General features: G+C 41.9%; 3 protein-coding genes across 3 annotated transcripts in view; 1 reads left to right on the forward strand and 2 right to left on the reverse strand.

Moving 5' to 3' along the window:
• The window catches only part of gas7b (growth arrest-specific 7b), a gene marked incomplete at its 5' end in the record, with an annotated part of 61,353 nt that extends 45,224 nt beyond the window's left edge, over positions 1-16,129 (forward strand). Inside the window, 6 exons of the mRNA XM_083903481.1 lie at positions 970-1,048; positions 5,232-5,360; positions 5,885-6,008; positions 13,575-13,654; positions 13,752-13,850; positions 15,189-16,129. Coding sequence (XP_083759607.1) covers positions 970-1,048; positions 5,232-5,360; positions 5,885-6,008; positions 13,575-13,654; positions 13,752-13,850; positions 15,189-15,302 — 625 coding nt within the window. The 3' untranslated portion in view covers positions 15,303-16,129. The remainder of the gene's footprint in view (positions 1-969; positions 1,049-5,231; positions 5,361-5,884; positions 6,009-13,574; positions 13,655-13,751; positions 13,851-15,188) is intronic.
• Positions 16,130-18,557: 2,428 nt separating this feature from the next.
• LOC310938889 (paramyosin-like) lies at positions 18,558-20,921 on the reverse strand. Its single transcript, XM_083903517.1, has 3 exons — positions 20,853-20,921; positions 20,616-20,762; positions 18,558-19,350 (listed from the first exon to the last, which is right to left on the reverse strand). Exons 1-3 carry the CDS (start codon positions 20,916-20,918, stop codon positions 19,198-19,200), a joined length of 366 nt encoding a protein of 121 aa, XP_083759643.1. The 5' UTR covers positions 20,919-20,921; the 3' UTR covers positions 18,558-19,197.
• Positions 20,922-21,104: 183 nt separating this feature from the next.
• On the reverse strand, positions 21,105-26,090 carry LOC310939510 (uncharacterized protein MYH16; the record flags this gene model as incomplete). The annotated part of the gene is made up of 10 exons (XM_083904278.1): positions 21,105-21,116; positions 21,167-21,337; positions 21,425-21,544; positions 21,626-22,022; positions 22,843-22,946; positions 23,183-23,319; positions 24,455-24,671; positions 24,772-24,904; positions 25,702-25,898; positions 25,989-26,090. The coding sequence occupies 10 exons, from the start codon at positions 26,088-26,090 to the stop codon at positions 21,105-21,107; spliced, it is 1,590 nt and encodes a 529-aa protein (XP_083760404.1).
• Between the last annotated feature and the right edge of the window lie 283 nt (positions 26,091-26,373).

Genomic DNA, 26,373 nt, shown 5'->3' on the forward strand with positions numbered 1-26,373 from the left:
CCCCGCTACTGAAGTAGAGGTGGACGAATTCATGAGTTGGGACGATTGATTGGGTCAATATTTGCCATGTTTTACTAAAAGAGAAACTTGAACTTGAACTTAGAAACTTCGGGCCATGAGAATCAGCCATAGGGAAAACCCAGAATGGTTGACCTCTACTTTGAAGAAACCTCCAAGCTAAAGGACAGATGTCTGATTACGTTTGGATCTAAAAAACCACAAAGACAGAAGAGTTGGACAAATGTTTCGAGTTCTTCGAGAATCTCTCTGGTGTCCAAGCCAAATTGGGTCCATTGGGTTAGGATTCAGGAACTCGGTCCTCTGTATCTTTTTGGACCCTCTTTTTTCCCCGGCCGTAGAGCTGCAGGTGCCAGACTTTACTCTGAAAGTGTGAGGAATGTTTTGGATGTCGGTCTGAGGGAATTCCACACATGTCTCTGTTCAGAGCGATGCTTTGAAGTGACCCGCTTACCCATAAAAAAAAACGTCCAGTCCTCTCCCTCCGCCTGCTGGGCGATTGTTCTACAACTCGGGCAGAAATATGGAGAGGATTCCTGCCTTACGCTGTTTTCTGTCAGGGCCTAATCCCGGCCCATGAATCACTTTGTCCGACCCGTGATTGCGACGCTTCTCTTGAAAACAATGCGAGCCTTCACCGCGGCTAAAGCCGCCAGCTGCGAAGCCGTATCTCGCGTCGCGTACGTCCCGATCGTCTGCTGAACTGGTCGTGGACCTCAGCTCGTAGATCTACTGACAACTTATGCATCTGTGAACTTTTGCTCCGAGTGTGAGATTGAAACCACTCGGCCATCGTCACACAGTTCTGTCTCACTCCCCACTTTTCCCTGACACTTTCCTCCATGTCTGGATGTAAAAGTATGTCTGTGTGTGTGTGTGTGTGGGGGGGTTCTTTCTGGTGTGAGATATTAAACTCAGACACTGTTTTCCCTCCCACATATCTGCTCTCAGGACTCTGGGACAGGCCTGGGCCCAGCTGAAGAAGAGTCTGGCAGACGAAGCTGAAGTTCATCTAAAGTTCTCCTCAAAGGTAAAGTCACACAACGTCTTTTCGCGTTTAATCTCTAAACATCTTCAACCTGATGAAGAATTTGATTGACTAGTCCGCCTATTATGATGGTAAATTTCAATTTCAAATTATTCCTGAAGAGGTTTGCAAATATTTTCAACTGATCCTTGTTCAGGGCGATGCCGACTATTATGATGGTAAATTTCAAGTCATTCCGAGATACTTTTTTTTTTTGAGAAGAAAGTCAGCTCACTGTCAAAGTGCATCAGAGCAAATGGATCATTTTCAGAACCCTTGAGAGAAATCTTAAATCTGGACTCCCAGGTTGACTGCGTAGATTTGGGTGGCCAAAGGTTGGTGTTTGGGATTTTAAAATTCAATATCAATGAAGTCAACTCATGTGTGGCCTGACACTGTTGTTTAGGTCTAAAACCACAGGGCAGTCATTTCTAGTTTGGTCGTTTCTGTTTCAAACCTTTTCCCCTCTCACATCTGTTTACTTTAAAGTGAAAACATTTACGCCCTCACACTAACACGTGGTCACCTCAGCTTAGACATCTCAGAACGTGTTTTCTTAACTTCTTTTTTTTTTTGTCGCCTCCTCTGAATTTCACTTTGCAGACTAAACACAACTTTATTTTCTTTGTGTTCACTCGTGGAAACGGTAATTGAGACTTACAGAGGTATGCGACGCTGTAATGCTTAGTGTTTGGGGTCATTCCATGTGATTTTCACACAGTGTAACTCATGACAAAGTCATGTCCCGCTGGTGCTCTCCAGTGTGGGGATCCAAAAAATCTTATTTATATTTTTACATTGAAAAGAGAGGAACACAAAGCGTGTGATTGTGCACTGAAGCACCATAAAGTATGATAATGTTTTTGGTTAAATTAATCCATATTGACGTGGACGCTGCAGCCGATGACAAACCGCTGTCAGATATAATTACACAGTGAAGATCTGCGTGATGACTGTGGGCTGATGATGCACGTCCTGTACATCTGACATTTGGATGAATCGTCTATCAGCCGCCATGTTTTTCCACCTCTCCTTGCAGTCGTGACTTGGACGAGTCGGGGAAAAATACCATATTCTATGCAGATGAACTGCACGGGAGGGGGGGGAGGACACGACGAGTAATCTGAAGCTTGTGTTGAATCAGCGATTGATGAGCGTTGAGACGGAGAGGCCGGGGTTACAGCTGCACTGATGGAGGAAATGGACTCGGTGATGTTATTCCCCCCAGAGACGCACAGATGTGCGCTGATGTTCCGAGTTCCCCCCGAGAAGACGGAAGGGATCGAGTGGACGTGAACTTTGAACAACAGTTTCCAGCGGCAGCTACGAGAGGAAGCAGGAAGAGTTCCTCGTAGGTTAACGTCAGCCAGGATAGAACGCTTTACTTGTTAGCATCAAATATGGACACTAATATGTCCATAAGAACGCGTTCATGAGCTGACAACGCAGACAGGAAGTTAGCTAAAAAGATGCTAATGATTAGAGACGAGGGGCTAACTTTTCTAGTGATATTTTTTGAGACAATTTGTTGACGTTTTCGCTAACATGTAGGACTTTGTGGGACGGGTAACGCGTTTCACGAGGTGACAACGCAGACAGGAAGTTAGCCAAAAAGATGCTAATGATGAGAGACGAGGGGCTAACTTTTCTAATGATATTTTTTGAGACAATTTGTTGACTTGTAGGACTTTGTGGGACGGGTAATGCGTTCATGAGGTGACAACGCAGACAGGAAGTTAGCCAAAAAGATGCTAATGATGAGAGACGAGGGGCTAACTTTTCTAGCGATATTTTTTTGAGACAATTTGTTGACGTTTTCGTTGACTTGGAGGACTGTGGGACTGGTAACGCGTTCACGAGGTGACAACGCAGACAGGAAGTTAGCCAAAAAGATGCTAATGATGAGAGACGAGGGGCTAACTTTTCTAGTGATATTTTTTGAGACAATTTGTTGACTTTGTGGGACGGGTAATGCGTTCATGAGGTGACAACGCAGACAGGAAGTTAGCCAAAAAGATGCTAATGATGAGAGACGAGGGGCTAACTTTTCTCGTGATATTTTTTTGAGACAATTTGTTGACGTTTTCGTTGACTTGGAGGACTTTGTGGGACTGGTAACGCGTTCACGTGGTGACAACGCAGACAGGAAGTTAGCCAAAAAGATGCTAAAGATGAGAGATGAGAGGCTAACTTTTCTAGTCAAGTTTTATCTACTTGTAGGACTTTGTGGGACGTGTAACATGTTCATGAGGCAACATCAGAAGTGGAAATAAGGGTTCCAAAAGTGTCCTTCTCTAAGGGCTGAGGTTCTACCTGGAACCAAATTTTGGTTATAGAAAGGTTCTACCTGGAGCCAAAAAGGGTTCTCCTATGAGGACAAGCCGAAGAACCTTATATGGTTCTACTGAAAAGGCTAAAGATTAAGGGTTCTGTAAGATTAGGGTTTGGGTTTAAACTTTGGTCTCGGATCGTTGTGTAAACAGTCGTTATCTGCGATGTTCTGGCTGCTGTAAAATGAAACCTCGCTCATCTAAACTGGCACAGAGGGATGATGATGAGGATGATGATGATGATGAGGATGATGATGATGATGATGATAATGATGATAGGATGATTTAGACGGGAATTAAAGGAAATGGAGCCAATTATGGATTTTGAGGTAATTCAATCAGATATTATGCAGAGAGGGCATTAAAGTGATTTCCCCTTTTTGAACGTCAGCTATCATCGTTTCTTTCACGAGACGGTTTGATGCGTCTGCACCCGGATCTCGACTGTCATTCATCACTCAAGAGAAAGAGAGAATATAATCAAATAATCAAGTCTGCAGGAACATTTGACTTCCTGTGAAGGGTTCCTGGTGCTCGTCTGTGTTGGTGCTTAACTCGCTGTCCTTAGGTGACACTGTTTGATTCGATGTGATGAGCTGCTGAGCTGTAGCTTTGTCCTACTTTATTTTTTTCCCTAAATGCAAATTTCTCTTTCACGGTTACTTCCACAAGCCAATTACTGCTACTTCAACATCTGGTGTCCACACGAAACAAGAGTGTTCATCAAGCACCTGAAACAGAGACATTTGGATGCAACGCCGCAGTCCCATTTCGCTTGTATTTAAGCTCAGGCGAAACAGAAACAAGGACGTTTGGAAACAGTCGATGCAGGAAGAGTTTCACCTCTTCTTTGGTCCAACAACTGAATTTTTACTCACTCAGCCGTCGCTGTTTCTCATTTGTAGTATTTTCTCTAACGAAGCAGCCAACTGCTGTGAGTAGATGCATTTTCAGGAGTGTTGGTACAGACAGAGAATGTTTAGTTCGGCCCAAAGACAATGTTAAAGTCCCGGGAAGTAGAGATCTCTAATATGAGGGATTGGGACAACTGTTTAAAGTGGACCTAGACCGGAAGTTCCAATTAACGCTGTTTTTTTTGTTGTGTATCTGCGTCCTTACCTTGTTTACGAAGCCCTGAAGGTTCTAAACAAACAGTTCAGTCACTGCTGAGAACGCTGTGTTTTATTGTAATCTCGGGCTCAGCGAGATCTCTGAAAAAACCCGGTCCGGTTACGTAAACAGCGGTTCTCCTGAACAGCAGATCATCCTGCTCTAGTCTGGGCACATCCGGTTTGCGTACGTTGAACCGCAGAAGAAGAATAACGTCTGTTGCGGAGGTGTTTCACGAGCGACAGTGTCTTCTGACTCCGGGTCAAAGGTCGTCAAAGGGACTGCGGTGGGGAGTCGTGAAGAAGCTGTTTTTAAACACTGTTAAAACAATGTTTTAACAGCTGCGCCTCTGAGAGCGGGTGTGCTGAATATGTCACGTCTGGGTATTGGCCAATCACAACACACTGTGTCTCCTGGGTGTGAGAGTTGAGTCTCAAATCTCGCGGCTGGGAAACAGCGTCAGGAAAAACAGATTTCTATCGGCTCATTTACAGCAACTCTGAGGTTTTTGAGCATAAAAACAAGTTAATGTATGTAAGTAGACCTCCATAACTAACATATATGTGCAACAGGACCACTTTATGTGAGCTTTAACCTTCAAAAAGAACCCTGATGCCTCTTCCTAGAGTCTTTTGGTTGGTTGGTAGTTGTGTTTTGTGGCTGTTAGCATCCCAAACAACATTCTTTCACATTCTTCTGGATTCTCTTCTCTTGATGAAGCGGTGGTTGTTGTTTTTGTCCTGCAGCTCCAGAGTGAAGTGGAGAAGCCTCTGCTGAACTTCAGGGAGAACTTCAAGAAGGACATGAAGAGGTTCGACCACCACATCGCCGACCTGCGGAAGCAGCTGGTCGGACGCTACTCGGCGGTGGAGAAGGTAAACACAAATGTAGATTTAAGATTTAAGATCGGGCAGAGTAACTCGTGTAACTCTAAAGTTCTGTCCCCTGCACTTGGCAGCAGCACAGTTTCAGGGAGTCGTCTCACTGGTGATTAAAATTCCACCGTGACGGCTGTTTCCTGTCGCTGGAACGCTTCCTGCTTTTTGTATGTGTACAATGAAATGCAAATTTTTCCCGGAGCCCCCGAAGGCAACTGCGAATCTGTCTCGCATCATCTGTCATCTGAGCAGCGTTTGTTCCAAAAAAAAACACAATTTCTGTGCGATGAACTCATCTGATGAACTCATCTGATGGAAGACGGTCAGGAAGCTGGTCAGCGTCCATGTTGGCATTTTAAAGAAGCAGCTTGAGCACATGTTGTTGATGATGGGGAGGAGAAAAAAAAAAAGACTTAAAGATGGGATCAAACAAAACTCTTTTCTACGTCGGGGTGTGGTGTGTGTGTTTGTGAGAAATCTGAGCTTGATTTGTTCCCCTCGTTCTCTTGTTCAACCACCAGGCTCGCAAAGCTCTGGCAGACAGACAGAAAGAGCTGGAGCTGAAGAGCCAGCAGATGGAGATCAAGCTCAACAGCAAGATGGAAGAGGACATCAAGAAGGCCCGCAGGAAATCCACGCAAGCAGGTGAGAGTCGGGGGTCGAAGGGCGTCGGGGTACGGTCGATTTACCAATCCTTTTGTCCAATATTGTGAGGGCTGAGGCTCCAGCGCCTTCTGGAGAATCCTGAAGAATTCCCTGATAGCGCCAAGCGCATTTTGCATCCATGGCGTTGCATCTCTGCCAATCTTCTGGGGTTAGAAAAGTCCTACATCACTCAGTCGCTCATATTTTGCCACCTAACTGAAACCTATGACTACTGCTCTTCTTGATGTCTAAGGGCCAATTCCAATTCCTATCTTAACCCTCAAGCTCAACCCTTAATCTTAACTGGCCCTCAAAACCAAGTGTTTTAGAAAATTTCTAAATGACAAAATAAGACGTATCTGCATTTAATGGGACACCCCTTAAATGCAGATACGTCTTCAGACTGTAGGGGGCAGAATAACGCCAAAGCTGCATCCAGTCTGTCGACTCCAAAAAAGAAGAAGAAGAAGAAGAACACATTTATGTCAGGATTATTAAGTTATTAGGTTGTCAGTTAGTTATAAGATGATACTCATACAAATATTCAGCTGACAGTTACCACACACCACGACTTATTGAAAAGTAAACCACACCGGCCGACTATTGACAAAAGATCGTAAAATAAAAATAAATGTTACGCAACAATGACGTCAGTAATCCATAATATGGGCCTAAACTAAGATAATACAATGGTTTTCATCATTTTTATATCTCTATTAACAAAGAAAATACTTCATTTGTATCGCACTCGTTTCGCTGCTTTCGAGGCCATCTTTGTTATGTGAAAACACGCAATGCATTCTGGGTAGCCCTTGCTCCCAAGGGTGGTGTCGGAAAATCTCTATCTATCTATCTATCTATCTATCTATCTATCTATCTATCTATCTATCTATCTATCTATCTATCTATCTATCTATCTATCTATCTATCTATCTATCTATCTATCTATCTATCTATCTATCTATCTATCTATCTATGATATAATGATCTGGAGAACCTTCAGAGATATTACCTCTGATCCTTTGAGACACTTCAGGCAATTTTTACAATAGCTTTAACCAAATCTGCATGTCTTCTTGAGAACCTGGAAAACTCCTGAAAACTGTGAAAAGAAAACGACATCGTGGCACTCAAACAAATGCAGGTCTGGACTTCATCATTCCTGTGTTCAAACGGAGGATTCTCATCAGAGATCTACTGAGCATCATCATCATCATCATCATCATCAGTGGTTTATGTTCCCTGCAGCTACAAATCAAACTGCTCTGGCAGAAAGTGTCTCACGTCGTTCCGTCAATAGTTAACCTCGCTGCTCGTAACTCCGTCCTTCGTCGTCGTTTCTTTAGCCGCTTCAGTGGAGCGCGCCAACAAAAGGGTCCGGCTGTGTTTGTCTTTGCACATGAGTCATGAGCTTTATCAGCACTTCGAGCGAGACTGGGAATTCCTTTTTTTAACAAGGGAGGTGAGAGGCATTCTTCACACCACACTGACAGTACGGCGTGGGCGTGGTCTAACTCCACACACACACACACACACACACACACACACACACACACACATTGGCTCACGTCCATCCCATAAAGTCCCTTCATCTATCACACAGATTATACCGAGTACAAATTTACTCGAGATAATTTGACAAATTCCAGCCTTTTTTGGGGGGGAATTTGTGGTCAGATTTTCTCTGTTTGAATAAAACGTCCAAAGTTCAAGTGGAAACATGAGGAACTATTTTCTGATTAATGTGGGACTCACTATACAACGGTCTTGTTAGCGTGATACTGTGTTTTTCTTTTTTGGCTTAAAAACATCATCATTAGCATAAGATTATGTCCCAAAAGACACTTTTTAAACTTACATTTGTTTCTCTACTTCTTAGGAGGGGTAACACGTTCATGAGGTGTCAAGGAGGAACAAGTTCAATGCTAACAATTGCAACAGAAAGGAAGTTAGCAAAGGGCCAGCAAAAAAGTTGATATTGATTTTGACAAACCTTTAATATGATATATATTTCAGAAAAAAATGCTGACTTTCTGAGTTTTCTCTACTTACGTAGGAATATGTAGGAGGGCTATCGCGTTCATGAGGCGACAACACAGACAGGAAGTTAGCTAATGATGAGAGACGAGGGGCTAACTTTTCTAGTGATATTTTTTGAGACACTTTGTTGAAAGCCAGCCAAAAAGATGCTAATGATGAGAGGCTAACTTTTCTAGTGATAAGTTTTATCTACTTGTAGGACTTTGTGGGACGGGTAACATGTTCATGAGGCAACATTGGAAGACGCAAGTTGAATGCTAAATGTTGCAACAGACAGGAAGTTAGCAAAAAGTTGATATTGATTTTGACAAACCTTTACTTTTTACTTACCTTTTTCTACTTGTAGGAATATGTAGGAGGGCTAACGTGTTCATGAGGTGACAACGCAGACAGGAAGTTAGATAAAAGTCAGCCAAAACGATGCTAATGATGAGAGACGAGGGGCTAACTTTTCTAGTGATATTTTTTTAGACAATTTGTTGATGTTTTCGTTAACTTGTAGGACTTTGTGGGACGGGTAACGCGTTCACGAGGTGACAACGCAGACAGGAAGTGAGTTAAAAGTCAGCAACAAAAGATGCTAATGATGAGTGATGAGAGGCTAACTTTTTTTAGTCATAAGTTTTATCTACTTGTAGGACTTTGTGGGACAGGTAACATGTTCATGAGGCAACATCGGAAGGAGCAAGTTGAATTGCTAAATGTTGCAACAGACAGGAAGTTAGCAAAAGGTTAGCCAAAAGTTGTAATTGATTTAGACTGAGTTTAGTTAAGTTTGCCAAAAAGCAAAATAATGCAGCTTTGGCTAACTTGGCTAGCTAATCTCCGTGACAATTTGTTGACATTTTGAGTTTTCTCTACTTGTAGGAATATGTAGGAGGGGTAGTAACACGCTTATGAGGTGACAACGGAAGGAGGAAGTTGAAGTTGCAACTGACAGGAAGTTAGTGGAAAGGGAGCTTAAAAATGCTAATGATGACAATTTGTTGACATTTTGAGGTTTCTCTGCTTGTAGTTCTTTGTGACATGTAGTTTACCAAAAGCTTAGCCAAAAGTTCATATTGATTTAGACTAACTTTTAGAAAATGTACTGATTCTGGGTTTTCTCTGCTTGTAGGAGGGGCTACAAGGTTCATGAGGTAACAACAGAGAAGGGAGGGGAATGCTAATTGCCAGCAATGGACAGGACGTTAGCCAAAAAGCTAAATAATGCTGACTAGCAGCTTTGGCTAACTTTTAAAATGATAATCTCCGAGACAATTTGTTGACATTTTGAGTTTTCTCTACTTGTAGGAATATGAAGGAGGGGTAACACGTTCATGAGGTGACAATGGAGGAAGTTGAAGTTGCAACAGACAGGAAGTTAGCCAAAAAGATGATAATCATGATAACAGCTTTGAGCAACTTTTAAAATGTTGAGTTTTCTCTACATGTTGGACTTTGTAGAAGGGTAACATGTTCATGAGGTGATGTCAGAGAAGTAGCGTTGAATGCTAACAGCAACAACAGGCAGGAAGTTAGCCAAACTATTGCCTACAGCAGCTTTAACTTAATTTTAAAAGGATTTGTTATTCGTTCTTCTCTTTTTAGAATTGTTTAAGAATGTCATGATGTAATTGTACTAATTTCTTCATGTTTATGGTCAGACGAGCGTGAAATAATCATTTATTACTCCGTAACCCTCAGTGATTCCTGTTTTACAAAGAGGCAGAATCAGCACAACAATGTTAGCAGCTCTGCTGCTGTATAATGTAAACGATCACAGCGAAAGTTGTTTGGACTTGAACAGTCGCTGTGGGTGTCTCACGACATTGTTTTCTAAAAGCTGTTTTTGGAACGAAATGCAAGAGAACACCGGGCTGATGCTTTGTTTTTTTTTACACATAGAGGCTGTTTTGGAAAATCTCACTTTTAGAGGGAGTTAAACGGTTTAACAAAGCAACACATTTACATTACAATACATGAAAGTTCATTAAAAACTAGGTTTGTTATTGCCCTTTGTTTTGGTTTTTAAGTTTATCGCACGTTGAGCCTCTTTTTACACTGGAATTAGTGGACACACCTGGTGTTTTTGAAGACGCTCAGCAGTTGTTGGTTTGTCCTGTTGTGTTGTTTTTCACCTCCGTGTGACACACATGTGAACTGTGATGCTGGAAAAGAAACAAAGGCAAAGGGAGGACGAAAAACAACAACACAGTAAAACTCAGGGAGGGAGAGCCTGTTTTCTGTATCTTTGACTTTGGTCAAAACATTCTGTCATATCTCAAGTTGTAAAGAGTAAGATTCATGACAAACATTCACGGCTGTGCAAACAGCTGGAATATTTACCAAACAAGAAGAAGCCGATGACCTGGGAGTGAACTCTGGGATTAAACTTAAAAATGATTTTGTCTCTTTCAGAGCTTTTCTAAGGACCAGTAGTCCTCGTGGAGACCACAACCTGGTCCTAATGAGGCAGAACCTCTTAATTTCTGAGGAACTGGATAAGTTTAGGACTGAAACTCAAACTGTGGTTCGGTTCAAAGTTAGGTTCCTTAGGAATGCCAAATGAAGATTTGGATGTTCGTACTTTCAGGACACTTCCCTTGGGGTGCCACGTTAAATGGTACAGTACAGTAAGGGGCGGAGCTAGACTGGCTCCACCCAACGCAGTCAGCGGATTGGGTGACAAAAATGTGCATTTTAGCGTTTCTTCAACGCCCGCAGTCAAAGTTTGACGTCGTGTTGAGACAAACATACTGCTCTATGTCCTCCTTTCTTGTCTGTTTTGTGGCGTTCCATGTTGTCATTTCATGTCGTAGCACTGGTACGAAGTCACGTGCACACCCCGTCTGCAAAGTACTGTGATCGGGTAGTTAAAACGCAAGCTTGTCCTAGGGCTTTACCATTCCGAAAAACTGCTGTATGTGGTCCTTTCTTGTCGGTTTTGTGGCGTTCCATGTTGTCATTCCATGTCGTAGCACCGGTAAGAGGTCACGCGCGCACCCCATCTGCCAAGTACTGTGATCGGGTAGTTGAAACGCAAGCCTGACCCAGGACTTTACCATTCCGAGAACTGCTCTATGTCCTTGTTTCTTGTCTGTTTTGTGGCGTTCCATGTTGTCATTTCATGTCGTAGCACTGGTACGAAGTCACGTGCACACCCCGTCTGCCAAGTACTGTGATCGGGTAGTTGAAACGCAAGCTTGTCCTAGGGCTTTACCATTCCGAAAAACTGCTCAATGTCCTCCTTTCTTGCCTGATTTGTGGCGTTCCATGTTGTCATTTCATGTCGTAGCACCGGTAAGAAACGCAAGCCTGACCCAGGGCTTTACCATTCCGAATCATGCTATATCATAATAGAAACACAGCTAAAGTTAGCGAGGAGGTCGGTCTATCTGTGTGTGTGTGTGTGTGTGTGTGTGTGTGTAGGTGGAGAATCAGCATGAGCAGAATGACTAAAATTTTTTTATTTTTTTTAAATGTTAACAACCTGAGAAAAAAAAGGGCGACTTTGCTAAAAGTAAACAGATGTCGAGTCGCCGCCAAAAGTGTGATGTCATGACTCGTACACGCACACACAGACACACACACACACACACACACACAGTTTATGTAACCGGGGAGAAAAACAGCAGCAGTTGTTGACGATGCTCTGGGCGTCTCAGCGTGAAAAGAAGACAGCGAACGACGTTGAAGCCAAAACAGCTAAAGCGCAGCATCAGTCTGCTCATAACAAAGAGTCATTATCTGCTGCAGCGTCTCCTTCGTCTCTTTGTTATTATTATTATTATTATTATCGCCTTTTCCTAATGTTTGTGTATCACCATCACCTGAGGCCCAACTCCTTCACTCCTTATTTACAGGAAAACAAGAGGATTCGTCTCTTTGTTGCAGTCGATCATGGTTTTCGTATAAAAAGCAGCTGCTGTTTTGTTTTTCTTCCCTGTTTTATCTCCGGTTTCTGTTTATAGCGACGTATTTTGAGCTGCCGTAAACTCTGCAGCAGCAGTTATTAAGACTTTTTTTTACGTTCTTTTTCTTTTTACCTGTTAAATCCCGCAGACGCTCTGGGAGGCCGATGTTCTTTTAAAGTCAAGCTGTTCTCAAAAGTTCTGTTCAAAAAACGTGTTGTGTGGAATTATGAGATATTTGGTACAAACGTTCACTTGGATTCAAGGATGAAGTGATTGGATTTTGGTGTTCAGAGATTTCAGAAACCCCCTTACTTGCAAAATGATCCTAAGGATGTTTAGAGAATCTTTCATTTGGTCCAAACGTTCACCTGGATTAAAGAATTAAAGATAAAAAGTCAAGGAAACTAATGTTCACTTGTACTCAGGAATAGATTTTTTTAATGTCAAGGTAACTGTGAGCTCAGGTTTGACCTTTTTTGTTGCGTGAATGTCATATTTCAGGAACGTTATTAGGGAATTTTTCAAAGTTTTGTACAAACGTTCACTTGGATTCAAGGATGAAATGAAACACATATATATATATATATATACACACACATATATATATACACACATATACACACACACGTGATGAATGTTTTATTTATGTCCGTGTTGTCAGATTAATAACCGGGACAGATTTGATCACGTTATGATCGTCGTCAGCTTCATGGTTTGCATGTTTTCCTCACAATCACATCAGCTGAGTAAAGGCTGCTGCTGTGAGTGAAGAGCTGTGCAGCAGCACCACCTGGTGGAGATAGGGTGTCCTACAGAAGCTCAGTTAGCAGGTCAGGTTAGGTCGAATCCCACTTATACAGTTTGTTTATTTAATGTATTAGCAGCTCGTGTTTTTATCGTGATCATTTTACTGTTTACTGTTTAAAATTGAAGGATTATTGAATAAAAGTGAGGACTGTCCCTCTTTATTCATCATTTGAATAATTGTTAAATTATTAACAGCTTAACAACTAAATATTAAATACTGTTAACACAGTCACTGAATTATATGACATGGTGGGAAACATTATGAGCACCCCCTGCTGGAGGCTAAGTGGTACTGCGTCAAAGTGTTTGGACCCCCACAAAATCACGAGTTATTCCAAAATAAAAGCCTCTAATCCAGTGGTTGTGAAACCTTTTTATACGAAGAATCATCTGAGGAAAAACTGAGCTTTATTATTATTGTTATTATTATTATTATTATTATAATAATAATCTTAATTCCATGATTCTGTTCACATGTTCCTGCATCGCAGAAACCATGGGGTCCTACTGCAGCTTTAGGGATTTAAAGTCTGTCCTTTCTGTCTCTTTTTCATCGTGTTACCTTTAAAATTCACATTATTGGTAATAAAAGTGTAGATTTAATTAGAAAATCATACATTTTTATACAAAAACAGCTTGTCGTCTTCAAAAATCTCGTTTGAAAAGACTTTTTAATTTTTCTCCTTCCCAATGATTCCTACGTCATTGTTTCTCACCAACGTTAAAACAGGAAGAGGAAACTTGCGTGAACCACTCACAGGTGAACGCTCCACAGTTTGAGAACCGCGGCTCTAATCGCGTTCTTTTTCCTTGTTGGTGACAGGAGACGACCTGATGCGCTGCGTGGACCTTTATAACCAGTCTCAGTCCAAGTGGTTTGAGGAGATGGTGACGACGAGTCTGGTGAGAAATCAGCTCAGTGTCCACAGATATGAAGCGGAGAAGCTTTTATTTATTATTATTATTATTATTATTATAATATTATTATTGTTCTCCTCAGGAGCTGGAGCGTCTGGAGGTGGAGCGTGTGGAGATGATACGACAGCATTTGTGTCAGTACACGACGCTGAGGCACGAGACGGACATGTTCAACCAGAGTGTGAGTACGACAACGTTCACAAGTGGAAGAAAAACACTTTTTTTCATTAAAATATCAACATACAGCAAATGTACAGTCATTTTTAATGATTTAAATGTGTTTTTATTGTGGTTTTAGGGTCTTTATGTTGTTTTCCTATTTCCTATATTATCCTAATCCTCAACACATTGGAGATAATTAAAAAATGTCAATAAACATATATACAGTATAATTTAAGAACAACAAAAAATATCATGGTATGACAAGATATGACCACATCACAAACCACAAACTTTAGGACATATATGTATATATATATATACATTAATATATACATATATACACACGTATATATATATATATATATATATATATATATATATATACACACATATTCACGTGTATATATATATATATATATATATATATATATATACACACATATTCACGTGTATATATATATATATATATATATATATATATATATACACACACACACATATACACACGTGTATATATATATACATATATATATACACACATATACACACGTGTATATATATATATATATAAACATATATACATATATATATACAAGTGTATATACACGTATATATACACATGTATATATGTGTATATATACACATATATACACATGTATATATATATATATATATTCATATACACACACATACATATATACACACATATATATACATATATACACATATATTCACATACATATATACACACATGTATATATACACACATGTATATATAACATATATACACACATGTATATATACACATGTATATATACACATATATATACATACATATACACACATATATATATACACATATACACACATGTATATATATACATATACACACATGTATATATATATATATATATATATATATATATATACACACATACATACATATATACACATACACACATACATATATATATACATATATATATATATATATAAGGCATCATAATGAAACATTGCATAGTAACTTTAGAAATATATAATAAAAAGTATTATAATACCTGGTAAAAGTATAGTAAAAGTAGTAGTAAGTATACAAATATAACAGTATCTTGAGACAAAACTTCACAGTATTGCAATAAATAAAAGCGTCAAGTGTAGTAAGACATAAAAAAGGAATTAAAGTAATTAAAAATAAGTCAAAAGTCTAATACAGCACAAAAAAAGACTTAAACTTATAATTATAGGGTATAAATATTTTATTTTGTGTTGTATGATATAAATATGAGGGCAAAAAAAGACATTGGTGTCATTTTTTAAATGTTAATTTTTTTTTGGTGTAATTCCCCTGTTTGTCCAGACGATGGAGCCAGTGGACCAGCTGCTGCAGAGCGTGGACCCGGGCAAAGACAGAGAGCTGTGGGTACGAGACAATAAGACTGGAGACGTCCGACCGGTGGACATCGAGATTTAATCCGAGGACCACAGACGAGATTAAATCTGCGCTGGGATTAACCGCTGATCCACAAACAGTCGAACAAAACTGTGCAAAAACCCGCGGCACGAGCTCCGTCTGCGGCTCCTCAGGAGGACGTCGCTGTTTTCGGAGGATGAACGAAGTCGTCGTAAACGGAGTCGCGATCTTCTCGCGCGGGGGGAAAAACCAACGTGAAATCGGAGCGTAAAAAAATAAAAACTGAAGGAAGCGCAGCGGACGTCGCGCGACGACGCTAAACGCGCGCGAACGCGTCACTTTAAATTTGTTCTGCGAGGTCTTGAAATCACACGGAGCGCCAGGACTGCAACGCTGGACGCCGCTCGGACTAAATAACGCGTTTTTATCATAATAAGAAGCAAGTATTGACTATTTGCTAAAGCCCCAGCTGTCTCATTTCCTGTTCCTGTCAAGCTAACGTTACGGCAAAAGTGTTAAAAGTAAAATAAAATGTGTCTGTAAAGATTTACACGGTAATAAATGTTCACTTTTACAAAGACGTGAAGACAAACGCAAAGTTCCTCGTGTCCAACTGCTGATTTTCATGGTTAAATTCTGTCACGCGCAGATTGTGTTGTTAGTTAGCTTGTTTATGCTAATGCTACGGCTGAAAAACTCTTAAAAGTTTCCAGTATTTTGGTTTAAATGTTAACACAGTGGTTAAATACATGTGTTTGAAGAGACTGAAGCTGTTTTGAAGGGGGTTTGATTTTTGCTGTTTTCGCAGTTTTGCCGAATTCACTCGTTTTTACATTTTCTGAAAATGTTCACAGACAAATGATTAAACTTTAATCTCAGAGTTAATCTCACCCTGAACCAGAATATGGCAAAAATTGTCAAGCAAGTATTGATTATTTGCTAAACCCCAGCTCTGTTGCTACGTGTTGCCTGTCAAGCTAACAACAAATGTACTGAATAATTATCTATAAAATAAATAAATGATGCCAGATTTACAGAGTAATAAATGTTCCTTTTTACAAAGAAAACGTACATTTCTTGTGTCCAACTGCTGTTTTTCTTGGTAAAATTCTGTTGCGCACTGATTGTTGTTTTGCTAGTTAGCTTGTTTAAGCTAATGCTTAAGGCTAAAAACTCTATCAAGGTTTCCAGTTGTTTATAAAGTTGGTCGATTGACTTTAAATATTATCGGAATGATTAAATACATGTGGTTACAAGAGAACAAAGCTTTTATTTTTGACATTTTTGCAGTTTTGTTATTTATAGAAAACACACTCGTTCTTCATTTCCTGAAAATATTTGTTTCAAAAGATTCATGTAGCCAACAGGTAACGAAAGTAAATAAACCATTTTTTTTTTTTGTATTTTTCCTGAACTGGCAACCCTAGTATTTCTAAATTTAAATGTCATTAAAATTATGATATAACCTTAAACTATTTGTGTCTCAAAGCTTGACAGGCAGTTACTGAGAAGTCAACAATACAAACCCAGTTTTTATTTCATTCCTGATTATTAAAAATCAGCCAATTGCACCGTTACTGTTCATTTAAACTTTCATTTAACTTGTTTCACATCTTATTATTAATGATTGTAATATATTTATATATAAATACAGTATATATTATATGTTTGTTTAAAGAAGCAGAAGGACTGAAACACAATAAACAACAGCATCTTAAACAAAGACAATTTTACAGTTTTGGGACGTTTGTGCCGTTCGTCCCTCAGAAGCTTCAGTAAATGTTGTTCAAAACTCTTTTTTCTATCACGTCTTATCTTTTATAGCAGAACTTAATGAGGATCTGTATGTTTTTGTACATTAACAGCTAATAAGAAAATTAGCATTTTTCAGCAATAAAAGGAAAAATCGTACGAGGAAGTCCTTTCTCGTGGTTGTTTTGGTTAAGTTATGTGAAATAATTTGGACTACATAGTAACACAAGTTACTACGTTTATATGAGTTGAAACTTGGTAAAGTGGTAAACATGGACGAGTAGAACATACTTTTTGCAGACTGCAAATCATGTTTATGTTTTGGCGTCATGTGGCCTCACCTACCGCCGTCTACCGATCATTGCAGTCAGTATAGTCTCAGCTGCCGAGCAACCGCGGGTTGCCAGTTTCGTCAGAAAACTAAACCAGAAAGACCTCTGTGTTTTGAATTTGAATGTAGTAACTGTTTTTGGCCACATTCTTACATATGGCGCCTTTCATTTATCCAAAATGATAAATAAACATGAAAACTGTGTCCGAAACTCACTGGACAGGAAGGTGGAAACCAAAAAGTAGAGCATATAAAAATTTCAAAATAAATCCAGCTCACCGTCATTTAAAACAGAAAATCCGAAGTCAAGGAGTTGAAACACGAAACCAAGTGAGCGGCTGATCTCAGACCTGCTGATATCACCTCTCAGCAGGTTGATTGACCTCAGGTGTGAGAGGAAACAGGTGAAAACCATCACTCCTGATTAACACAGAAGACTCTGGATTCTGTGTCTGAAACAGTTCTGGTCAATTTAAGAGTAAAGTTTGTGTCTTATTTTCCTGTGTGATCACAAACTTCAGACAAACACATATTAAATGAAAAAACGTTTTTAATTTCCCTAAAAAACATTTTCACGTTCAACAATAGATTGATTTGTTACAAGAATAAACAGTGATATAAAGAAAAAAAAAACACTCAAACAAATACAAACACTTACTTAATGAAAACAGTCAAAATATATTGAGCTATAATAACACGTGTGTGTTGATGGCACCTTGTTTTTTTTTTTACTTGTTAACACTGACGGACTGGATTCATGCTATAAACCATTAGAGATTAACATAATAAATCAATTTCATTGGTAAACAAACCACTTTACATTATAAGTGAAGTAGCCGCAGCATTAGCATCGCTGCTGATTAGGCGTATTACTTATTTTTGTTCACGAGTAGGAATTTTTGTCCACGAACATTGTTTTGTTTTTCAGAATTTTACTTAATCTTCAGCACATTAATGTAAGGAATCATCCTAAGATACTTTTTCTAGGCTTTTTTGTTGGATTTACTAGCATAGTACTAGCATTTGTTAGCCTTGGTGTTCCGCTCCGTACTAGCAAGACTAAAAAAAAGCTAGTTACTGTATTTTACAGCCAACAGAACTCATTTCAGAAACTAGGTAACTAGCTAGCTTGCAGCATCTTTGGTTAGCTAACGTCACTTTTAGCTTCACTCTGCTGCCAATTTAAGTTAGATATAGCCTAAAACAGTTAGCTAGCAGAATTAAGTCACTATTAGTGGCTCTGGTCTAATAATGGTTGTTGAATTTTGGTTGTGTGGACGCTAATTACGCTAATTACGGCTAAGTTTCTGTGTTCTGGGCTAAAAAATGAGCCAAATTTGGTCCAGTAAGGATTTAAAAAATAGCAAAAACAGATTTGTGTTCACTGAGCTGCTTTTTCTGGGTCGTCCAACTACGTAGTGATTTAGTTAATTCATTAATAAGGCATATGAGATTATTACTAACAATAAAACAGTGAGACGGATTATTTTTCAAACTTTGTGTGATGTAAATATATAAAAAAAAGATTTGGTTAATTTTCTTCCTGATTGATTCCTCATTTTTTACTGGTCTTTTGTGATATAGAGCAGTTTACCATATTCAATGTGTTTTTACATACAAATATTACATTAATATAATAATTAAGTGGTCGTAAAGTGTGTGAGGATTTACGTTACGGTGTTAAAGCTGTGATCGTACACCGACTGCGTTCCTAACACACAGACGAACATATTTCAGATAAAGTTCAATGGGGATGTACAGTACTCACAAACAGGCACCGAAACCCAGTGACCCGAACGTGTTGTGAAACCACAGTTTCCGCCTCCCTGATGGTTCAAACTTCACAAGTGACGTAGACGGTGACGCAGGCGTCTAATCGATCATGAGCTTCTTGAGGGAGTTGAGATAAGCCGGGATGAGGGAGTTGACGGACTCGTTGTCGTCGTTGAGGATCTTCTCGCCTCTGCCCTCGGACCCCGCGGAGCTCGGTGACCTGACCCTGCCGGGGTACGGCGTGCTGTAACCCTGGAGGTCGTTACGCAACGTTAACATCGGGGTTAAAGGGATAGTTCGTGAATTTTGGACGTAAGACCTATTTTCCAACTCAGCCGGTGTGATGGAGATGTCTGGAGACGTTTTTCGAGAAATTTCATTCAGTTTTTCTAGTTGCTGAGTTCGCTGATGCTATGGCTAGCTAGCGCAAGTCGGGGTCGTACCTATGTTCCCCGGGTCCTATTTTCCCCGATCGTGGAGCATCGGACCTTTTTTTAAAAAAAAGGGTCCAATGCTCCCCACTTTGTGGAAGCCTGGGTGTGGAGCTCCGGGGTAATGGGTTAGGGTTGGGTAGGGTTTGGGTAAGGGTTAGGGTTAGATTTAGTGTTAGGGGTTAGGCTAAGGGGTAGGGTCTAAGTTCCCCGGGTCCTATGTTCCCCGGTCGGGGAGCATCGGACCTTTTTTTAAAAAAAGGGTCAGATATTCCGCACTTTGTGGAAGCCTGGGTGTGGAGCTCCAGGGTAAAGGGTAAGGGTTAGGGTTAGGGGTTAGGGTAAGGGGTAGGGTCCTATGTTCCCCGGGTCCTTTTGGGTGAACAGCGGGGAACATAGGACCCTTTTTTAGAGAAAGGGTCCTATGTTCCCCGGTCACATACAAAGCGGGAATCATAGGACCCGTGGAACATAGATACGGTCCCGCGCAAGTCAATGGTACCAGCTAGCATGGCATTAGAAACACTCATAGCGACTCCACAGTGCACCCGAGGCAAATCAATCGTAACGGCAGACTATCGATGTACATATCTGTGTTGATAGAATGTTTGAAATAAAACCAACCTTGCAATTTGAAGGATTTATGTCTCAGCAGCAGCAGCGCGTCATACTTCCTGTTAGGCTACGGCAGCGGCGGACTGATTCCGCTGCTGCTGAGAAAGTAGTCCCTCAAAAATTCATGCGATGCGAGGTTAGTTTTGCTTCAAATATTATTCTATCAACACAGATATGTACATCGATAGTCTTCCGTTACGATTGATTTGCCTTGGGTGCACTGTGGAGTCGCTATGAGTGTTTCTAATGCTATGCTAGCAGGTACCGTAGCAATTTACTGAGCTAGCCATAGCACCAGCGAAATCGGCAACTGAATGAAATTTCTTGAAAAATGTCTCCAGACGTCTCTATCACACCGGCTGATTTGGCAAATAGGTCTTATGTCCAAAATTCCGAACTATCCCTTTAACATCAAAACAAACATATAACTTCATTTATTTTTGTACGAGGAGGGAAATCCCTCTCACTCACAGACGAGTGTCCTTTCCCGAAGCTGCCTCTGTTCTTGGTCCGGATCTTGGTGAGCGCCGATTCCGCGATGTCGGCTCGCTCCTCAGCGTCGTCCAGTTCATGGACGGTCTTCCTGTACTTCGCCAGGTTCATGTTCGCTTGCTCCTCCTGAAATGAAATCGAAAAAAGATGTGCGTGATATCGTGATCTAGGTTCACAGGATGATGATGATGATGACGATGACGGAAGGTGACGTACGGCCTCCTCCACTTGTCTCTTGTAGGCCCTCATCTTGTTCTGCAGCCTCTCCACCAGCTCCTGCATCCTCTGCTGGTTCTTCTGGTCCTCCTCCGACTGGAACAGCAGCTCCTTCAGCCGGCGCTCGTTCTTCCGCAGAGTCTTCAAGGTCTCGGCGTGGCGCTTCTGCTCCGAGTCCAGTTCCAGCTCCAGCTCCTTCACCTGCACACGGGGGAGGGGGGGGCACATCCTTTACACTCACTACACCAGGGTTTAGACGATTCCCTGCTCAATCGAGACACCCAGGACCAGGATTGTCCATGTTCGTCACGTACCTTTCCCTCCAGCTTCTGGATGATCTTCTTGCCGCCTTTCAGAGCCATCTGCTCGGCCTCGTCCAGCCTGCCGCTCATATCTTTGACCTGAGCCTCCAGACCTTTCTTCACCCTCTCCAGATGGAGGGTGTGCTCCTGCTCCAGACGCAGCTCCTCGCCGACTCGGGCCAACTGACGCAACAAGACCATTTAGATTTTAAAAAACGACCTGACCGCATATGTAAAAACGACCGAATTGTCGTCTTTTTCGCGCCTTACCTCACTGCAGGCCTTCTTGGCCTTGTCTGTGAATCCTCTCAGCTCTGCCTGAAGCTCCTCGTGCTCCTGCTGCAGAGTTTGCAGATCCACCTCCAGCTTCCTCCTGCCGCTCAGAGCCAACTGGAACTGAACAAAAACAACGGTATAACCGTGAACCAGCTCCTACTACTACGTCTTCTTCTTTGGTCCGTCCTTAATCACCTGGTTGCTGAGGTCGCAGTATTTCTCGGCAGCTTCCTGCAGCTCCGCCTCCATGGCCTTGCGCCCCCTCTCCGCGCTCTCCAGCGCCGCCCGGGTCTCCTCGCCCTCGCCGAGCAGCAGAGCGCAGCGTCGCTCTACGGCCGCCTGCTCCTCCTTGCGCTCCTCGTGACTCCGGGCCTCCTCCTCCAGCTGCGCCTGCAGCTCCTTGACCTGCTGCTGCGCCTTCTTGCCGCTTTTGCTGAGCTCCACGTTGCCCTTGGTGAGCAGGTCCACCTGCAGCTCCAGCTCGTTGATGTCGGCCTCCAGTTTCTTCTTGAGCTTCAGGCCCTCCACGCGGCCTTTCACCTCCACGTCCAGACTGGCCTGCAGGGACTCCAGCGCCCTCTGGTGGATCTTTCTGGGAGGGGAGAGAAGAACAAGGGGCGGTGTAAAATCGTGACCTTGACCTTTAGCCGATCTTTTGAGTCCCAGTGCAAAAATTTGACAGAATTCCCTGGAGATGTTCTTCAAGAACCAAGAATTTTTACGATTTCCGAGGTCACAGGCACCGTAAATTCTAACACAGGGGTTCTCAAAGTTTTGATAGCTGAGGGCCAATTTAGGAACCCAACATTGGACTGAGGGCCGCCAAAGGAAAAAAACGGAAAAAAAAATCCCATTTGTAATAATTTTAATGACCAGATTGCAGTTCTACAGTTTAGCGTTAAGTAATATAAGCGTTAATATAATGTAATTTACTGGGTAATTACCCAGTATTTTGGCCAATGTTCTTACCTTCAAGTAACACATTTCTGTTACCATATATTTACTGGGTAAATAGCTAGTAATTGGGGGCTGTAGCTACCTGCTTATTACCAGTTTATAACCCAATAATACACTAAAATTCACCATATAGAAACCATAAATAATTTTTGTTTACACTTATTGGTCTGTATCCAGTAATGTCCAATAAACATTTTACAAGTTTAGTCGCTCCTGGATTAAAACTATCAACTGTAATTCATTGCGGGCCGCCAGAAATGTTTCTGCGGGCCGCTGTGGCCCCCGGGCCGCACTTTGAGAACCAATGTTCTGACAGAAACAGTTCTTACCTCCACAGATCGTGTACTTTGCAGAGGAAGCAAAGAAAGACAGAGAACAAGGTGAAACATCACGATCCTATGGTGTTAAACGTGCGTTATTTAGTGCTATGGATGGTTGAAGACAGGTCGAGGTACCTCGCAGCTTCAGACTCCTCCTCCTTCTCCTGCAGCCTGCGCTCCAGGTCGCCTTTAGCCTGAGACAACTCCAGCTGCAGCCTCAGCACTTTGGTCTCCTCAGCCTTTAAATAAAAAAACCCACGGAAAACCATTAGATCGTCACTGTGCTAGCTCTGATTTACCCGCATTCATTCTCCGTCTACGCTGATGACACTCTGATGACTCTTTTGCATTACATCGAATTCAACCTGCAAATGTTCCCGGTTATGATGTAGGACACTCGAGCAGATAATATAGCAGGCTCTAGTCTCAAGGGGGCGCTGAGAACATCTAACAATGCTCCCGAAGCTGTTTTTACCTCCAGCGCCGCCTCAGATTCCTCCAGCGACGCCTGCAGCTCTTCCTTCTCCATCTCGATCTTCTTCTTCGCCTTCTGGAGCTCGTGGACGCTCTTACCGCCGTCTGACAGCTGGTCGGTGAGGTCTGCGATCTCCTCTGTGGGAAGAAAACGACACAAACGAACACTATATCAGAGGTGGAAAGTAACGAAATACATTTACTCAAGTTACTGTATTGAATACTTTTGTTGTGTGTATTTTGTATTTTTTAAGTACAATTTAAAATCAGGATTTTGTATTTTACTTGAGTACATATTGACTCAAGTATTGTACTTAGTTACTTTATAAATCCTATCCGTTACTGAGTAAAAATAAAAATTCAGCACAATGAAGACCTACAGGGGGAAAATATACAGCAGAACCAGACGAATGATGTTGTGATTAGCATTAGCACCAGCACTGGCGCGTGAACATAGAGGGCGTGGCCAAAAGTGACGTCATATCCTGTGTCGTGCCGGGTGCGTGAGCTCCAAAATAGTTTTGGTTTCCTGACCCTTGTCATATTTCTACTACCCTCACACCCCACGCAAAGTAACTAAGTAACTATTAATTAAAGTACATTTCAAATGAACTACTTTTTACTTCTACTTGAGTACATTTTCAGATGACTACTTTTACTTCTACCTGAGTAATATTTCATCAAAGTATTGGTACTTTTACTTGAGTACAATATTTTAGTACTTTTTCCACCTCTGCACTATATCAAGAACATTTTCCGTAAAACTTCTCCGGGTCTGCCTTTAGTCAAACATCTGGACGTTGTCTGAGGAGCATCGCAATAGAGGTACGGGCACATTCTGGATGTAACAAAGTACAAAGACATCAGGATTAGACGAAGATAAGATAGAAAACATTGTCAAAGATGGTGAGACGAGGACATCCAAGAGCTTTTGTTAGAATGAAAACGGGGGTTTTCCACGGATTGATGTCATATCCTGCCTCCTGCACACTCAGTCCAGGTGCCACCTCTCATCTGATCTGACCCAGACGATCTCGTTCATCATCGTACGAAAACAGCCGCCTCCGCAGACACTGTGCAGGGTTTCTGAAAACAGCTCTGTTGACTTTGAAGAGCAGCCACGATTTTTGAACTTTCGGACAAAGTCAAACCAGCTGTTAGCGAAAAACAAAGCTGGTTCCATATTTAAACGCAGAGACACGAGAGAGAGAGTGTCAGTGTCAGTCTTTTTTCGTCTGACTCGAGCACATTTCCCAGAAGGCCTAAAACGTACCCTGGTAGGCCTTGTTCTCCCTGCGCAGAGCTTCCTGCTGCTCCAGCGTCTCTTCGTGCGCCGTCTTGAGCTTGAAGAGCTCGCTGGCGTGTTGCCTGCTCTCCTTCTGGCAGCTCTCCACCTCGGCCACCAGCTCCTCGCACTTCTGCTTCCAGTCGCCGAGCTGCTTCTCCAGGACCCGCTGCTTCTTATCCAGAGCTTGGCCGCAGCTGCTGGCCTGAAAACACAAGAGAGCAGAAAGCACACGTTCAAGAACAACAACAGCAACAACAAAAAAAGGGTTCACGCCGCAGCGGGCCGGCCTCGCAAAGCTCTACCTTCTCCAGGTCCATGCAGAGATCCTCCACCTCCCCCTGCAGCCTCTGCTTGGTTTTCTCCAACGATGAACATTTGGCCTGAGTGGCTTCCACGGCTTCCTCAGCTTCCTGCAACCTCGTCGCCAACTTCTTCCTGTGACCGCGCAGATTTATTAGCACACCGAGAAACATTCAAAGGCCCAATTCCAATTACTTGCATAACTTAACCCTCAATCTCAAAAATGCGCGCTCCCTCTAGTGCAAGTGCTGTCCTGATTCTCAGAAAATTTAAGTTTAAGGGCTGTATCGCACCTCAATATCGAGATTTCCCGAGACCACCCTTGGGAGCGAGGGCTACCCAGAATGCATTGCGTGTTTTCACATAACAAAGATGGCGCAGAAAGCGGCGAAACGAGTACGCTACAAATGAAGTATTTTCTTTGTTAATAGAGATATAAAAATGATGAAAACCATTGTATTATCTTAGTTTAGGCCCATATTATGGATTACTGACGTCATTGTTGCGTAACATTTATTTTTATTTTACGATCTTTTGTCAATAGTCGGCCGGTGTGGTTTACTTTTCAATAAGCCGTGGTGTGTGGTAACTGTCAGCTGAATATTTGTATGAGTATCATCTTATAACTAACTGACAACCTAATAACTTGACTGACAAACGGATCAGAATAAATAATCCTGACGTAAATGTGTTCTTCTTCTTCTTCTTTTTAGGAGTTGACAGACTGGACGCAGCTTTCACGTTATTCTGCCCCCTACAGTCTGAAGACGTATCTGCATTTAAGGGGTGTCCCATTTCTAAGTGACAAAATAACCCTCAACACTTGGTTTTGAGGCCAGTTAAGATTAAGGGTTGAGCTCGAGGGTTAAGATAGGAATTGGAATCAACCCAAAGTGTCAAAACTGTGATCTGCCGGCGTCAACACCGCGTACTTGGTTTCCTCCAGCTCGTCGCAGTGTTGGATGGTCTCCGACTCGTGCTTGGTCTTCCAGTGCGTCACCTCGCTGTTGAGCTTGGAGACGAGACGCTGCAGCTCCTGCTTGCTCTCCTGCTCCTCCTCCAGCTGCTCCTTCAGGACCTCGCACTCCTGCCGCACCGAGCTCAGACCGCTGCTGAACGCCTGCTTGCTCTGGCCGGCGACACCAAAGACGCGTCAGTCGGTAAACTCTCCGTAAGAAAAAAAAACCACCTGGACCTGCGATCGCGCTCCACACTTTACCTTCGCCTCCTCATCGAGCTGCTTCTTCAGATCCTCCACTTGGGCTTGGAGCAGAGTTTTGGAGCGTGACAGCTGGCTGGCTCTGCCCTCGGCCTCCTCCATCTGTCGACCGACGTCTGCGTTATCGGCTGACGTCACAAACGACAACAACAACACAGTTGTTTTTGAAGAACTTCACACAAGCCACATGGTGTAATATCTGATTATTTGGACAAACAATACGATTAATGAAATCTAAAGTCACGTCAGTACCTGACAGATCAATCTACCGCTTGTTTCAAGGGGATTACTGCACCCCCTAGTGGCCTTGGCCAAAAATACATGAATAGATTTAAATAATACTATTAAAAATAACATTTCGGAGGTGTGTCTGTTGCTGAAAGTG

This window comes from Microchirus variegatus (genome assembly GCF_963457635.1).
Source record: "Microchirus variegatus genome assembly, chromosome: 17".
NCBI classification, from domain to species: domain Eukaryota; kingdom Metazoa; phylum Chordata; class Actinopteri; order Pleuronectiformes; family Soleidae; genus Microchirus; species Microchirus variegatus.

Coding starts and splice junctions, on each gene's coding strand:
- LOC310938889 (XM_083903517.1), bottom strand. CDS start 20,918: ATGCAGGAGCTGGTGGAGAGGCTGCAGAACAAGATGAGGGCCTACAAG. Junction 20,763..20,852: donor AGAGACAAGTGGAGGAGGCC/GTACGTCACCTT, acceptor ATTTCATTTCAG/GAGGAGCAAGCGAACATGAA. Junction 19,351..20,615: donor TCGGGAAAGGACACTCGTCT/GTGAGTGAGAGG, acceptor AACGACCTCCAG/GGTTACAGCACGCCGTACCC.